The sequence below is a fragment of the Talpa occidentalis genome, unplaced genomic scaffold (assembly GCF_014898055.3).
Source record: "Talpa occidentalis isolate TD23 unplaced genomic scaffold, MPIMG_talOcc4v2.1 talOcc4.8, whole genome shotgun sequence".
Classification (NCBI taxonomy): domain Eukaryota; kingdom Metazoa; phylum Chordata; class Mammalia; order Eulipotyphla; family Talpidae; genus Talpa; species Talpa occidentalis.
In genome coordinates this window covers 44,522,981-44,539,894 of record NW_023605194.1, presented here as the reverse complement: position 1 = coordinate 44,539,894, position 16,914 = coordinate 44,522,981, and the positions used below count along the sequence as shown (strand labels likewise).

Below are 16,914 nucleotides of genomic sequence, written 5' to 3'. Positions count from 1 at the left end.
GACAAAGCAGCTGAAGGAGGGAGCTCGGAGGGAGCCTGTGGTGCTTAGACAGCAGCTGGAGAGAATGTTGACATCCTCAAGAGACCATGAGGAGAATAAATGTGGCAAGTGGGGAAAAGAACGACTTCCCTACCCGAGCAAGCCTAGATCACCATGTCTACTGTTTGCACACACACCTCAGACCTGCAACAGGACACCCTCTGGTTCCCTGGGAGGAGCATTTTTGTACTGGAAGGCATAGAGATGCAGTTCTGAAAATGTTTCCAGAGAAGCCCTCACTAAATAATGGTGAAAAACAAAGTGTGAAGGCCAGGAAGGGGAAGCCAGGCACTCAGGCAGGCGTAAATGTAAAGAGAGTCGGAGCTGAAGTTTCTTACTGCAGCCCAGACTGGCAGATGGAGACTGGAGAGGGAGAGCCGGAGGCCAGGGGTGGCCTGGCCAGTTCTGGGCAATCCATGGCCTCCTACCTGCCAGGTGAGAGCAAGTAATGAGCCCTGGCACCCTCCCAGAGGGCAGAACCTCGTAATAATTACCTTCCCAGGCCCAGTGCCTGGCTATCTCAAACCACAAGGCCACCCCTGCCCTCTGGTCTGTGAAAGTCTCACTCCATGGCCCTGAACCCAGTGCAGCCCCATGAGCCCGGCTCAGGAAAGGGAGCTCAGAGAGCAGTGCAAACAAGGAGGCAGCCGCCCCAAGAGCAGGCGGGCTGGGAGCACTCACCCACGATCTCATTCTCCTCTAGATTGATGGTCTCCAGCGCAGGCAACAAGGTGAGCTGCTCAGGGAAGTCATGGAACTGGTTCCGGGACAGGTCTATGGCCTTGAGGTGCTGCAGGGTGCTGACCTCATTGGGGAGGCGGTGTAGGAAGTTCCCTTCCAGGCGGAGCTCTGCCACATGGAGGAGGAAGAAGAGCAAGGGTGAGAAGGGGAGCAAGCTGGAGACCACAGGTGCTGCAGTTCTCACCTCTGCAGGGGCCAGGAAGGCCAGAAAGTCCCCAAACGGTAGATTCATATGTATGCAAGAGGAAGAGTAACTCCCACCATAGCCTGGCCATCACTCCTGCCCGGAGGCACCTGTTTTTGACTTGACACAGTCTGGACCTAGACACATGGTCAAGCCTCAACTCTAGGTCTTGATGGGACAGATAGGGATGGGCAGCCCCTGGGCTCCCCAGCCCCACAGCCCATCTGAGGAACACTTCTGAGGACAACTGTTCTGTGTCCCTGAACCTGCTCCCCTGCTCAGCCACAACTGGCCCACAGCTGGCTCTAGGCTACAGCCACTGCCCCTTTGGCCCCGCAAGTTCCCTTCCCTGACAAAGCTCACACACAGATAAGAGTGGGCTCCATGCTTAGAATGACCACTTCAAAAGCTGACCAACAACCTGAGCACTGATGGTGGAGAAGAGCCCCAGGGTGCCCCTCTTTTGGGAACCTGGCCTAGGCAGTGCTAAGAGGTGTGGGTGTAGCACTTTAAAGCTAAAGTGCTGTGTTCTGCAAACAGATACTGGAGTGCCCACAGAAAAAGCATGAGGGGCAGAAACCAAGAGTTAATGATGCAGGGCTTAGGGAGACCTCACTGTACCACTTACAAGTCATTCATTCAGATGGTTAATGAACCCCGGCAGGTCCTGGTCTCCTCATCTGTAGAAAGAAACTAATAATACCTGTTTCACAGAGCTGCTATGGGGTTAACACAGCAAAGCACTTGGCTGGGTGCCTGTACAGAGGAGGCGTTCACACACACTGCTTTTCCTACAGCACAGGGCTGTTGAGAAGATTAAATGTGAGAAGTGCCCAGCATAAGTTGACATACATGCAGCAAGTACACCATAAACATCAGGGAGCAGGCAGAGAAGCTGGCTGGCAGCAGATCGGGGTGGGGGAGTGGTCAGACACAGAATTTCCACGGGAGCTCAGGGCCTCGGTTTCTGCTGGTTGCCCAGTCCCCAGGCACGTATGACCCACAGTGAACCCCTCCTTCATTACATGGCCCAAGCGAGCTTCCCCACCTCGTCTGAGTTAGAGAAGTGAGGTTAAGAAAGGCCAGGTGATCTCAGGTCTTCTCCCAGGGTCTCCCAGGCTCTGAGGGCCTCAAACTCGGGCTGGAATGGTCTGTGTTGCCATCTCAAAAGCCTTAATTATTTTATCCTGGAGTCTACTGTGTAAGCAGCCATGGAGTCTCAGCTCACATGTGGTCTAGCCTTCTACTGCCTCCCCAGGATAGGTCCTTAGCAGTCTGCTCTCCTGCCCTCTATACCCCAGGACATGTCAGCCTTTCCCACTATCCCCCTGCTCTGAAACTACTACAGCCCTCCACCCCAACAGGGTTCCAGGCACAGGGCGGGCTAGCCAGGCATGTATTCCTGTGTATCTGGCATGGAGCACGGGGGCAGCGATCTCCCTACACCCTTATAGGGCTGCTGGCAGCCCTAAAGTGTATCTGGTGGGTGGCAGCTGGAGACTGGCTTTGGCAGGAGGGATCTCTCACCCACTCCTGATCCAGGTATTAAGCACAGCCTGAGGCCAAGATTTCAAAATCCTTGGGCTGCCAGGCTGAACCTCCCTGATGCCATCCTTGGCCAAGGAGAGGTGTGGCCGTCCAAGATGTGGTGGGAGGCGTCGGGCCGAGGGGACATGTGCGTGTCTGCCTTGTGGGTGTAGGGCCCTGGGTGCTTATGAGAATGTGCCACCTTCCCCAGTCTGGCTTGAGTGTGTCCTATTGGCCTACTTGCCCTCTGGAAACAAGCCCCAGGATATAAGCAGTATAATTTCAAGATTCCACATATGACTTACATATTCTGATATTTGTACTTTAAAGTGCCACTGTGCAATGTAAAGATAAATGGTCAAATTTGCACTAATCATTTAAAATTCCATTTTCCTTTACTTAGCTATAGCAAATGGACATTACAAATGCTGAGAGAGAGGCCACAGAAGAGAGGAAGTTAGCATTCCACATACCTGAAAAGCACTTTTCTCCTGTTCTGTGCACTAGGTTTTTTTTGCATTGGGCCCCCATCAATACGTAGCTAGCCCTGGCCCTCCCTTTGGACTCTATGATGCAGCCCTGGGCTGTGGGAGAGGAGCCACAGTGAGACTCCTCACTTAGGGTTCCACGGTGTGGGTAGAACTGGCCCGAAGACACTGTACCTACATACCCGTTTGCCAGCCACATGGCAGGTCCCCAAGCCCCCAGGCTGGGACTCCGATGGATGGGAACTGTTCCTGATTCATCTTTGTTCTCTACATCCAGCCCCCTGAAGGGCACTTGTGGTCACTCAGCAAACACTTGATGAATGAAGACTCTTCTTCCCACCCCCACCCCTATCCTCAAAAGGCAAACAGACAATGCAGCGGGCTTGACCTACTCCTCATTTTCCCATCTTCAGGGACATGCTGAACCCACAGCTCTTTCGGCAGAACTAGTGTTTGCCCCTCACACAGTCAGGGACCCACCAGTAGCCAGGTTCTTAGGTGGCCATGTCTTAATCCAGAAAACATCCCAATCCAGGTCACTGTTACAAGGTCATTGGGAGGGATGCTGGAAAACATCTACTCCAGAGCTTCTTACCCATTTGTCAGACATGTTTCCTCAAATACTCTGTGCATGCTGCTACCTCGGGGTCTTTGCACCTGCAGTTCCTTCTTTTTTTTTTTTTTTTTTAAAGATTTATTTATTTATATAAGAACTGGGTACAGGCCAGATGTGCAGAAGGATGAGAAGATTCACCAGAGACAGAGCAGGGAACAGAACAGGCAGATTGACGAAATACACTGCCCAGGGGAGCAGCGGGCGTGACAGGAGAGGTCTGCTGCGCCATGTGGGATTCTTGCCGGCCGACCGGGATCCAACCCGCACTGTAGAGGCTGCGGACCGCTTCACAGTGCGGTGCTCAACCACCTGTGCCACCAGGGAGGCCCTGCAGTTCCTTCTTTCTGGAACATTCCTTATCACTATATTGCAGGCTTGGTGACTTCACATCATTTCTGTCTTTGCTCAAACATCACTCTATCTAAACCAGCATCCTCTCCCATCAGTTTCTGTTTTCCTGCAATGGTTACCTTCACAGCATCCCTCATTACCTAATACATCGATTTACCTCCACTCCATTCTTCACTGGTGCCCCCTCATAACCAAAAATGCATGAGGGTGGAACTTAACCTGTGGTAGAAAAGTGCCCACAATAGGGCTGGGTACACAGAAAGTACTCAATAAATATGTGTTGAATACACAAATAAATGAATAAATGAATTTGAGTATCATGCCCCATCCCCCCAGTTTTGCTAAATTTCTGTTCTATATGTGCCATGTTTTACCTTAAATAGGCTTGTTCTTTTTCACTTTCATAAAAAGGAAAAAAATGCTATTGCTTTCCATAAAAATGTTATTCAATTCTCACTGGATCCTATTGCTAGATGAAGACTGGGCCTCACACAGATTTACATGGGGGCAGGTGTGGAGGGCACATTCCAGGCAGGGATGGAGTTGGTGCTGGGCTAGCCAGGACCACTCAGGGGCAGCTGGCTCCAAGTCTCTTAGAAGTCACTTTTCTGGAATGGACATTTGTTCTTACCTGAGACCATGGCCCAATTATCCTGGTTGTTCATTTACTATTTATGTGTTTCTCCAAGTCCTCGTTTTCTACAGGAACGAGTTCTGGGTGGTCTGCCTGCCATGGCATCTCCAAATCCCCACTTCATAGCCCAGCCCCCACCAGTGGAACCCGTAATGGACCACTTAGAGCATGACCCTGGCCTCCACAGAACAGCAGCTGGTGGCCAGAGGGCATTTTCAAGAGCATTTTCCAAGCACGCCAGCAGGTGCTCGTTGGTGTCATGGCAGGGAGGTGGCTGGTGGCCTCCCCTGTCCCAGCTGTGTCCAGGTTTGTTCTCATTGTCATGGTCAGGCCCCCTAGCCTGCCTGTACCACCTTGGGAAGGCTTCCTCACCGCACTCCCGAGCCCTCCACCCTTCCTTCCTGGAACCCTGCATTCCCCTGGCAGATCCCGTCTGCTGGGTAACACCAATGAGCCCCATGTGGGCAGGGGAGATTGCCCAGCACCCATGGATTGTGATGAGATACTGTACAGTGAGGGTGACAAACCCAGGCTCTGAAGCCTGGTGTCTCCAGTTCAAATTCAGATTCTGCCACTTTCTAAAATTGTTTATCTTTGCCTCAGTTTCTTTTGTAAAATGCAAACAGTACCTGACCCTTTCTATAAGGTTGTGGTGGCTTTTAATGAATACATGAAAAAGGCTTTGACTAGCACTAGGCACATAACAATAAGTGTGTTAAGTATGTCAGACAGATAGGAGGATAGATAGATGGATGGCAGGCAAGGGGATCCATACAGCAATACCTACAGGGCACCTGGTAAATGCAAAGAATCCAGTGAGCACTGAGTTACCTACTAGACTTGTATTTCTAACTGCCCAAATTTAAGCCTGAGCCTACAGATCATCCTTTGCTGCTTCAGAAAACCCTTGAGGATCCAGAGGTCTTTGGGGATCAGGTGTTTGGAGTAATATCACTGACACACAGCATTGTAGGGTCTCACAAGATGCTGACCCAGTTTCTCCATACCACAGGGCCACACCCAGACGGGGGGCAGGGACAACCAGGGTAACTGCTGCAGGGAGGGAGAGAATCTCTCCTCTCTCAGGTTTTTTAGTCCCAATTAATGATGTGTTCACTATTGTTATTTTTTTAAAAGGTCAAAAGGTGCCAACTTTTCATTATAAAATAAATAAATCACAGGATGTCACGTACATGGAGACTATACCGTTGTGAGTTGCGTAGCAATGGATGCAAGTGTGACCCCAGTCCCTATAGACAGCCGAGGTGTGCAGGTTTGTGTGGCTACGCTCTACGACCTTCACACAGTTGAATGGGCGCAGGTAGTTAGTTAATATGGTGGAGGGGAGACAGGGAGCGAGGCCCAAGCTCAGGTGTCCTAACCACATTTATCAAACTGAGTAAGGAACAATCGGCTGAGGTCAGAGTACCCCCAGCCCAGTAAAAATCGAATGTTCCTAACACCAACACAGTAACACAATGCCAAAGCAACAGACCAAAGCTCGTTTTGGGAAAGCAGGCCAGGTAACCTGGGAGACTCAGTGGGCCTCAGTAACCTAGGAGACCCCACAGGCCCCAACCAATCAGCAAGAGAAACAACACAGTCACCCAACAGCCAAATCCCCACTCCTCGCCCACTATACCCACATAAACACCTGCTTCTTGCCCTCGCAGTGGCTATACTCTCTGTTCAGAGAGTTTTTCCCTGTATTTCTTCTTCTTTTTTTTAATTAATTAATTTTATTTATTTATACAAGCACTGGGTACAGTCAGAAGTGCAGGAGGGTGAGAGAATTCACCAGAGCCAGGGAGGGGAACAGAACAGGCAGACTGATGAAACACACTGCTGAGGGGAGCAGCGGAGGCAGCAGGAGAGGTCTGCGCGCCATGCGGGACCCTCGCCGGCGGCCAGGGATCGAACCGGCACTGCAGAGGCTGTGGGCAGCTTCCTAGGCCAGCGCTTAACTGCTGGGCCACCAGGGGAGATCTGAGGACTTCTTTCTTGGTATTCTGGGAAAGCATGTCAGTGATTGGGACGATGATCCAGACCCAGGGGAGCAGCCAGCCTTCAGAGGCAAGTGGCCCCAAAACATTAGGAGACGGTGGGGTCAAAATGCATTTTATTCCCCCTCTTCTTACTTTGCTTTGACCCACTGGTTTTACTTTTGTTTAGCTGATGGTGCTTAGCGATTGAAGGTACACACAAAAAGGGTAATTAAGGGTTTATGGTGGACCTCCCTGATGGCGCAGGTGGTTTAGCGAAGCGCTGTGAAGCTGTCCGCAGCCTCTGCAGCGCGGGTTTGATCCCCGCCAGCCGGGGAGAAACCCACATGGCGCAGCAGACCCCTTCTGTCTCGCCTGCTGCTCCCCTCAGCAGTGTATTTCATCAGTCTGCCCGTTCTGGTCCCCGCTCTGTCTCTGGTGAATCCTCTCACCCTCCTGCGCATCTGGCCTGTACCCCGGTTCTTCTATAAATAAATAAAAAAAAACCCTTAAAAAAAACAACAACAAATACACTACTCTCTCCTTCCACAGCTATTTCTCTGACACAGACACAGGTAGGTCACACCTTTCTGTCCACGTATGTGATTTGTTTCTGTCAATGCAAGATGAGAAGAGTTGCTGAGGGGAAGCACAGAGAGCTAACGTGCTCTGCCACACTTTATTTTCTCTCTAGCACAGTGACCAACAACATTTGTGTGGCTGCCTCACCAGCCTGGATCCTTGAGACAATGAGGAGAAACATGATAAACACATGTCATGAGTAAGACATAGACTTCTGCTTTTGGTTGCTGAGATTTGGGATTATTTGCAAGAATGGCCTATTCTGACCATGTGATGTATTTAACCTTAAATATATTTTCTTCTTACAAAAGCAGTATATTCTCATTGTAAAAAATGCAAACATTACAAAAATATGGAACATAGAAAAATGAAAACCTCACATATTTCCACCCCTGGAGAGAACCAATGTTGCTTGGTATACATTCTTGCATGATTTTCTACGTATGTACATTCAGAAATAAAAACAAACAGGATAGATAGATAGGTATTGTTTTTAAAACTAAAAATGGAATCACGGATTATATACTCTTTTGAGACCCACTATTTGCACTCGGCAGATTGTAAGCAACTTTTCCAGTCATTGCTCAGTGTATCTTCCCCTGGAGATCATCGCTCTAAGGATTAAGTAAGTTGCGCACAAAATCATGCCATTGCCCCAGTTCCACATTCCCTAGGGAAAACTGCTCTGTGAAATCCAATTTTTCTTTAGTGGCAGGTTCTGAGGAAGGCTCAGCTGCAAGGAAGGGTGGCAGCCTCTCCCCTAGTTCAGAAACTCTTCTGAGAAGCAAAATGCACCAAGAGAGTAGTAACTGAGCAGACAGGACCTGCCCCTTTGGGGTTCAGCTCCTTAACTGCATTAGGGTAATCAAAGGGGCTACACTGAAAGCTTTCCACTTGTAAGCTTCAAAAGGGGCTCAGCTGTGCTCTGAAGAAGGCGTGTCAGCCCACTTTAGTGAATCAGGCTCCTGCTGCTTGAGAGGGTATTTAAGTCTAGGCTTGAGTGAGAGGGAGGGGATTTCCAGGAAAGAGCTCTTCTGCAGATATCGAAAGTTAGTACAGTGCCTGTGGGGCTTACAAGTAATAATGATAGCTAACATCTAGGGAACACCATGACATTCTGAGTATTTGTTTTAAAGGTTTACTCACAACCATCATTTAAGTTTTATTATAACCTGTTACTCCCAATTGACAGAGAGAGATGAAATAACTTGTCCCAGGGTCACCCAAACCCCAGCCTCTTCTCTAGATACTTGACTTTCCTCACTCAATCCCCAAAGCATGGCTTTAACACCAGTCAACCTCCCCAAGAGAAAGGGGCCATCCCAGCACCCTATTTTTTCCAGTTGTATGTCCCTAATTCATGTATAACCTGTTCTCAGAGTAGATACTCAGCAAATCCTTGTTTCTTTAGTTGTAAATGAAAAAAGGGAGGAAACCAGGACTACCTGGCTCTGGCCTAACTCACCATGTGTTCTTGAGGCATCCTCTCTCTGGATGCTCATGACAAGGTCCTCCCTCCCCATCTACAGCAGGACAGTGAGGATGAGTGGAGAGTGCTGTGGAGGGTAGGGCATGTTGCAAAATACAGTTATTTACTATGCACAGTCTAAGTACACACTCAATCCTGTACTTGAATGCAAAAAAGGATAATCTTTGAGAAGCAAAAGCACTTGATAAATGAAACTATTTTCCATTTAGAAGGTCCATGAGACTTAATACTTGGATTATGGAATGTTGTATGGAAACAAAATTGAAAGGTAACTTCAAAGGCAGGCATCGAGAGGGAAAATAAAAGAAGGTGTGGATGCAGCTGTGACACCTGACTTTCTGGAAAGTGAGACACCATGATACCAACCAACACAGCCTTCACTCACTCAGTCTACATATTACTCAGCGCTTACCATGGGCAGGCACTAGGAAACCTCCCCCAACAAGCTGGCACACTAATGGCAGGAGAAAGTAATAAATAAGAAAATAATGAGACTATTCCAGATTACTAGGAAGGTATCTAAAGCCATAGAGAACAATGAGAAGGAATGAGTTGTGCAAACAGCCCAGGGGCTAGCTATCAGAGGAAATAACAAGTGTAAAAAAATTCAGGGCCTCCCTGGTGGCACAGGGGTTAAGCACAGCACAGCACAGCACTGTGAAGCTATCAGCAGCCTCTGCAGCACGAGTTCAATCCCTGGCTGGACAGGAAGCTACCCACATGGTGCAGCAGACCTCTCCTGTCTCGCCCACTGCTCCCCTCTGCAGTGCATTTTAATCAGTCTGCCTGTTCTGTTCCCCACTCTGTCTCTGGTGAATCCTCTCACCCCCTGCACCTCTGGCCTGTACCCCAGTTCTTGTGTGCATAAATAAATAAATCCTAAAAAAAAAAAAAAAGAATTCAGCACATCTACTGTGCCTGGAGTAGGGAGTCAAAAAGGAAAAGTGGTAAAGATGAGGCTGAATCCAGGTTATGCAGGGCTCTGGGGACCTTGCAAAAGTTGTGGATTTACTCTGAGACAGGAAGTCAAGGAAAGCATCTTGAGGATGAGAGTGATTCACCTAGGAAGTTGTATGCTGATCTTATGACCTTGGAACATGCCAAATTATTAGTTGTAGGATAGCTGTGTGTGCGTGTTTGTTCCTTTTAAGACTCCTTGGGGTTTTTTATGTAGACAATCAAGTCACCTATAAATAGGGACAGTTTTTTTTAAAAAAGATTTATTTATTTATGTATACAAGAACTGGGGTACAGGCCAGAGGTGTGGAGGGGTGAGAGGATTCACAAGAGACAGAGTGGGGAACAGAACAGGCAGATCGACTGAAATACACTGCTGAGGGGAGTAGTGGGCAAGACAGGAGAGGTCTGCTGTGCCATGTGGGTAGCTCCCTGGCCGTGGATTGAACTCGTGCTGCAGTAGCTGCAGATACCTTCATAGACTGTGTCTTAACCCCTTGCGCCACCAGGGAGGCCCAGGGACAGTTTTATTTCTTCAATTCCAGGCTGTATACATTTTATTTCTTGTTCTTGTCTTATTGCAGTGTTTAGAATTTCTAGGATGAGAACTAACATCCCTCCTTGATTCCCAATCTTAGGTGGAAAACATTTCATTGTTAAGTCTGATTATACTGTGGGATTTTTGCAGTGATTTTTACCAACTTGACTTGCTGGATTCCTAGTGGTTTTTTTTTTTTTCTTTTTAAATCATAAATAGGTGTTAGAGTTTGTCAAATGTTTTTTCTTTGTCACCAGATATAACTGTGTGACTCTTCTTCTTTAGCCTTTTGACAAAATGGATTACACTGACTGATTTTCAAATGTTGAACTAGTCTTGCACATCTAGAAAAATTGATACCACTTGGTTATGGCATATAATTCTTTTGGTACATTGCTGAATTTAATTGCCAATATTTTTCTGATAGTTTTTGTGCCTTAGTTCATAAAAGAAACAACAAATAATGGTCTGAAATTTTCTTTCTTTCCTTTTTTAATTGTCTTTATCTGGATATGAAATTTAAATGCTGGCTTTGTAGCCTGGCTTAGAAAGTATGTCCTTATATTTTCTGGAAGAAACTATGTAAAACTGATGTTAATTCTGGCTTAAAAGTTTGACAGAATTCTCTAGTGAAATCATCTGGGCCTAAAACTCTCTTTTTGGTAATCTTTGTATTTATTACTTTAATTTCTTTAATGGTTACTGAACTATTCAGTTTATCTATTTCATCATGGTTGAATTTTGGAAGATTGTTTTTTCAAGGAACTGTTCCATTTATCCAAGTAGTCAAGTGGATGTGTTCAAAGTTGTTCATAACAGATTCTAGAGGTTCTGAATAGGAATCAAATCCTGGAGATGTTTCTAAGTCCCCTCAGTGGAGAGAAAAGAAAGTTAACTCCCTGAGATTGATGCCCCCAAATGTTAAAGTATCAATCTTGCTTAACTCTCTGGACTTTATATCTCCCCAGCAAACATTTAAGGTTTTCTCTGCTGTTTTCACTTCAGAGGAAGAACAAAAGTGTGACCAATAGCCCCACTTACCTGATCAGTTGGTGTATGTAGCCTCCAGCTAAACGGAGTCACAACCGTGTCTAACCTTGCTTCTCATCACTGGGATCACAATACATTCCTTCTCACTGCTGGGATCACAAGGCCCAGGCCTCAGGCCCTCCTTTCGCACAGAGGGCTGAGGTCCTCTGGTCACAGGAGACTACATTAGCGGAGCTTCAGATGCTTCTTTCTGCTCTCTTATGCCAGGGTTCAGAATTGAACAACCTGGCCTCCCAAGATGACCAGGGACCATGGTAGAAGACCCTACTCTATTCTGCTCACAAGGCTTTCTCCAACCCATCATGACATCCCTTTATATATTATCCCTACTGAATATGGTTTCCGGTGTCTATTAAGTGGATCTCTCTTTCCCCAAGTGCCTCTTATTACTTCCGCATTATCTTTATCTTGGACAACTGCCAAAGCTGACTCGCAGACCTAAGATTGACCTCAGCGGAGAGAGGAGGACTATTGATTGTGCTGAGGGACAGACCAAGTTGGCCTGCAATAATTATGCAGCTGGGCAGGGAGAGAATCTGGCAGTTCCAAAAATACCTGCCCACTGAGGATTAATCAAGCACCTCGACTGCAATCTTTGCCCCTGCCTGCCACTGTCCCTGTACCTCTCCTATAGGACAGAGTAAGAGTGAGGTAATAAATATCTTCCAAATGGCCCATGCTTAGCACTAAGGAAGCTTCACCCAAAGTCACACAAGTCTGATGCCCACAGAGAACAGAAAAGTGAGGTTCCCACCCACTTCTTGGGTAGACAGAAGGAAGAGGTGAGAAAACTTTGCAACTCAGTGTGGGACAGACTAAAATGAAGTGTGAAACATTCTGCCCCACGAAAAGAATAAGGCATCTCTCATCATATTGACATAGACCAATTTCTAAAGCAGATCACTAATTTAACAAAGCAGGTTATAAAACAGCGCCCTTAGCAGTTTAGAAAGGAGCTCTGGATCTGGACCCACAGTCTCTACCACATTCTTTCTCACTGTATGATCTCAGGCAAGTTACTTATGTTCTCTCTGCCTCAGTTTCATCATCTACAACAAAGACATGATAAATGCTGACTTCACAGAGTTGTACAGATTTAAATAGATTTGTACTTGTAAAATTATAAAACACCACCATTTGCCTGACCATGGTGGTATACTGCAAATCCTGTTCACACTAAGTACATTAATGTTCATACTGGCACAGACTATTTCCTAAACTGGCAAGAGTGCTTGCTTCTGGGCAGGGGAACTGGACACCTGGAGAAATAAGAGTAAGAGGGAGATTTATGTTTTACTATTTTTTTTTTTTTACATTTTAAAAGGGCAGATTTATTAGGAAAAGGAGGGAAAAAAAGAGAAGTACCTGCATAGTCACAGGTGAGCGGGAGAGCTGCTTATTTTTCGCTAACACCCCTTCTGAGTCTTAAAATATTAAACTGTAGGTATCTATTTCCTATATAAAAAATAGGGGTGTATTTTCAAATGAAGCCTTAGAAGTTTACAAGTAGAGAAATCCTTAGGCAGTGAGTAAGCAGGGTGGATGGGGGGCAGGGATGGGAACTTGTCTAAATTTCAGAACCCGGGCCTCCCTGGTGGCGCAGGGGTTAAAGTCTCAGTACTATGAAGCTATCCACAGCCACTGCAGCACGAGTTCGATACCCAGCCAAGGAGCTAACCCACATAGCGCAGCAGACCTCTCCTGTCTCTCCAGCCGCTGCTCCCCTCAACAGCGTATTTCAGTCAATTCACCTGTTCTGCTTCCCACACTGTCTCTGGTGAATCCTCTCACCCCAACACTACACCTCTGAACTACACCCCAGTTCTTGTATGCATAAATGAATAAAAACAAATCTTTAAAAAAAAATTCAGAACCAGGAGCAAAGGAGAGTGCACTGAGAGCTCAGGATAGGGAGTGGGGAAAGTGCCAAGCCTCCCCTCACCAGGGCAGGAAGCCCTAGCTTGGACTCTGGTGACTGAAGCATCAGAGTCTACAGAGTCACAAGCAATGCCCCAGTGTGCCAGGTGGCGCTTGAGTCCTGGGTGTGTAGCGAGGCCAGCAGGGTCGATATTCTGTTTTTGAGGCAGGAATGCCTCTCCAGGCTGCCCCCAATTCCCCTCCAAGGGGAATTTATTTAATCCTGTCACTTTCTCAAAAAGGGATCTATAGTTTGGTCTATAAGAATATATAAGTAAGGGCAACAAATAGCATATGACACGTATATACTTTCTGGGAAGTAATTTACTTTGCCCATATCAGAATGAGAAAATGGAAGCTCAAAGTGGTTCAGTATTTATTCCAAGGTCATACAGCTTGAGAAGGCCAAGGTCAGGTTTTCAGACCCCGGCAGAAAATGATTTCCTCATAGTCCCTACCACAGTACCTAGCAAATGGTAGATACTCAAGTGCTGAGTACATAGGAATGATAAAACTGCCATCCTTCGGTGTTTCAGCTAATAAACTAAGAAAGCTACTCTGAAGACTATTTCCCCAGACAGCCCAGCAGTTTTTCTCATCCCTGTGCCTTTGTCAATGAGACTTTGCTGCGGCTCCTATCAGGAACAGAGTATAGCTCCCAGCTCTGGAATCTGAGCTGGCTGTGAGACCACTTAGACCAACAGAATGCAGCCGAAGTGACTGACCTTCCAAGACCTCCAAGCACAGGCATTAAGCACCACTCTGCACCACCACTCCTTCCTCTTGGAATCCAGCTGTGAAGTCCAAGCACATTGGAGGGCACGTGGAACAAGGCTATAAGGAGGAGGGACCTCCCTCCGCAGTGAAGTGACCTCTGTTTTCACTAGGAGGAGCAGATGAACAACCCACAGCGACCAGACACCTCCCAGAGCTGGAGGAAATAACATATTGTTATTGAAAACCAGTAAGTCTTAGGGCAGCCTCTTATGCAATAATAGAGAAATAGAACAGCTTTCTGTCACTGAGGAGCCCCGTGGAGCACACACTCTTGCTTGGATATTCTGAGGAGAGTTCATCTCCTCTTGCCAGGCTGAGCTGGAGAACAAAGTGGGTCTCAGGTTCTGTCCCACTGAGGACAATTCAACTCCATTTGCACTCCTCCACCCAAACCACCACAATGAGGGAGCAGCTTCTGGAATGGTTTGAACGAAGCATGCTGAATAATTTTGAGCTCTACCAGGACAGGCAGGGCCAAATGCTAGGAGGAGCTGAGGGTTTACCAGCTCCAAAGTGAGGTCGGGTGGGAGGGCAAGAAAGTAAGCAAGGCGGGACATCCAAGCAGGAAACCTCAATTCACCTGGTGTGCATTAGTTTCCTGCTGCTCTGCAGGAAAAATTACTATAAACTTAGTAGCTTAAAACAAATTTATCCTCTTACACTTCTGGAGATCAGAAGACCCAAATGGGTCTTAAAGATGTGGAGGTTCTAAGGGAAAATCCACTCGACCTTTCCAGCTTCTAAAACTGCCCACATTCCTTAGCTTGTGGGCACATAACTCCAACCTCAGGTTCCGCCCTCACAACTCCTTCTCTGCCCCTGGCCGTCTGTGTCTTTATAAAGACCCAGTGATGGCATCTGCCCCACTCACCAGTGCTCTCCATCTCAAGGTCCTTAACTTAATCATACCTGCAAAGTCCTTTTACTACCCATCAGGTAACAAAGTCACAGGTTCCAGGAATTAAGACATGGGCATTTTGACAGGTGGTGGTGGTGAGAGGGATTGTTCTGCTGGTCATGGGGTGCAAAGTTATTAATTCACCCTCTCAAAACATATTTTTGAATACCAGCTATGTGCCAGGTACCGTGTTATGGAGTATAGGGGGAGCGGCTGCTGCCAGGGCTATGCATAGATTAACTCATTCAATCTTCACAAGGATCCTATGAGATAGACGCTTACCAGTTTTATTCCACTGTGTTAAGGGGAACACTGAGGCCCAGAGCAAGTAAACAAGCTGCCATGGCTGCCAAGCTAGTAAGTGGCAGAGAGCATCAGTCAGCTCCCAGCCAGGAACAGATGTCACATCCAAATTAGGATGATCCAAAGAGGGTTAATTTCAACAAACCATTTACAAAGATATGGGAGGCTGTAGGGGAACCTCAAGGGATAGTGCAGTAACCCAGCAGCAGGGAGCTATTAGCACCCAAAGGAAACCTGGAAGGCAAGGGTTGTGTAGAGGCTGCCTGCAGAGGAAAAGTTCCCCTGCCAGGGGGACAAATTCATGGATATTATTCTCCTCTCTTCCCCCATCTCTGGCTGGGGAGCTGTGGAACCAGGATGGGCACTGAGCAGGATCTGTATAATCCTAGCAGACTGGGTAAAGGAGGAGTCCTGGAGCCCTCGGTGGCTTTCTCAGGCTTTCATTGAGCTTTACATGTGATGTGGCAAACAAGTACACGGCAGGCAGAGGTGCGGGGGGTGGGGGGCCAGGAGACCAGGAGGCCTCCAAGCCCCCAGCAAGTCTTCACTCTGGGGTGAAGAGCTTCTCTGGCTTCTTTCTCCCCTTCTCTCTCCTGCTGCTGCTTCTGTCAGTGACTATCTCAATACTCCTCAATGGCCCATAGAAGTAAACAACACAACAATGTTACAACTGCAGGTGCCCCATCAGGCAGGGCAATCCTAATGGGAGGGCAGAAAAGCCTGAAAACCATTTACCCTATAGGAGCCCATTGACCACCCCCAACCACAGCCAGAAGGTGTGAGTTAGGACCAGCATGGGTCTAGAACTGGGCCCGAGCTTGGTGTCAGTGCTTTGACCACCAAGTGGCCCAGTCTCCCATGTCTCAGATCCTGGTTCAGCCCGACCACAGGGTGGGCAGCTCATTACCTCCTGGTGGGTCCCGGGCTCAGGGTGACTTCCATGCTTAATGACGTTTCAGTGTAGCCAACAGCTTTAAAACACTCATGCCCAATGGCCTCAGCGTCCCTGGGATTCTATCCTAAGGATGCTGAAGTCAATGGCGCTTGGGTGCCTGACAGACACACTGCCCACAAGCATGCATACAGCTTGGCTTCTGCCCCACTAAGGTCAGTCAGGTAACCCCCTGGGTCAGATGCCCTCAGGACTGATGGTCAAACTGATATAGAAGGTCACAACCATATCGCTGCCTTGATATCAAGTAGTATATCTAGATGGGCAGCTCCCAGACCCCACTATTCCGGGGGTGAACTGTGCTGTGGGAATGGGCAAAGGCATGCCCAGGTAGGAGGACCTCTGCCTGGTCTAAAGACTCAGTCTAAAACCAACATGAAGAAGCCAGCTGACCACTGCAAAGCTTCAACATCTGGCCTGCTTTCCCAGCAGGGTTCCAGAGCACCCCTATTCTCCCTTCAATCACTAAGCACCATCAGCTAAACAAAAGTAAAACCAGCGGGTCAGGGCCTCCCCTGGTGGCGCAGGCAGTTGAGCGCCATGCTGTGAAGCTGTCCCCAGCCTCTGCATCCCCGGTTCGATCCCAGCCGGCCAGTGAGGGTCCCACATGGCGCAGCAGACCTCTCCTGCCACCCACTGCTCCCCTCAGCAGTGTACTTCGTCAGTCTGCCTGTTCTGTTTCCCACTCTGTCTCTGGTGAATCCTCTCATCCTCCTGCGCATCTGGCCTGTACCCGTTCTTGCATAAATAAATAAATAAATCTTTAAAAAAAGAAAAAAAAAACAGCGGGTCAAAGCAAAGTAAGAAGAGGGAGAATAAAATGCATTGTGGCCCCACCGTCTCCTACTGTTTTGGGGCCACTTGCCTCTGAGGGCTGGCTGCTCCCCTG

At 47.8% G+C, this 16,914-nt stretch overlaps 1 protein-coding gene across 4 annotated transcripts in view; it reads right to left on the bottom strand.

Annotated features, from left to right (window-relative positions):
* The window catches only part of LRRC20 (leucine rich repeat containing 20), a 76,663-nt gene that overhangs the window by 22,909 nt on the left and 36,840 nt on the right, over positions 1-16,914 (bottom strand). For all 4 annotated transcript variants that reach the window (XM_037496406.2, XM_037496409.2, XM_037496408.2 and 1 more), the window contains one exon: positions 721-888. In XM_037496406.2, the coding sequence (XP_037352303.1) occupies positions 721-888 (168 nt within the window). The remainder of the gene's footprint in view (positions 1-720; positions 889-16,914) is intronic.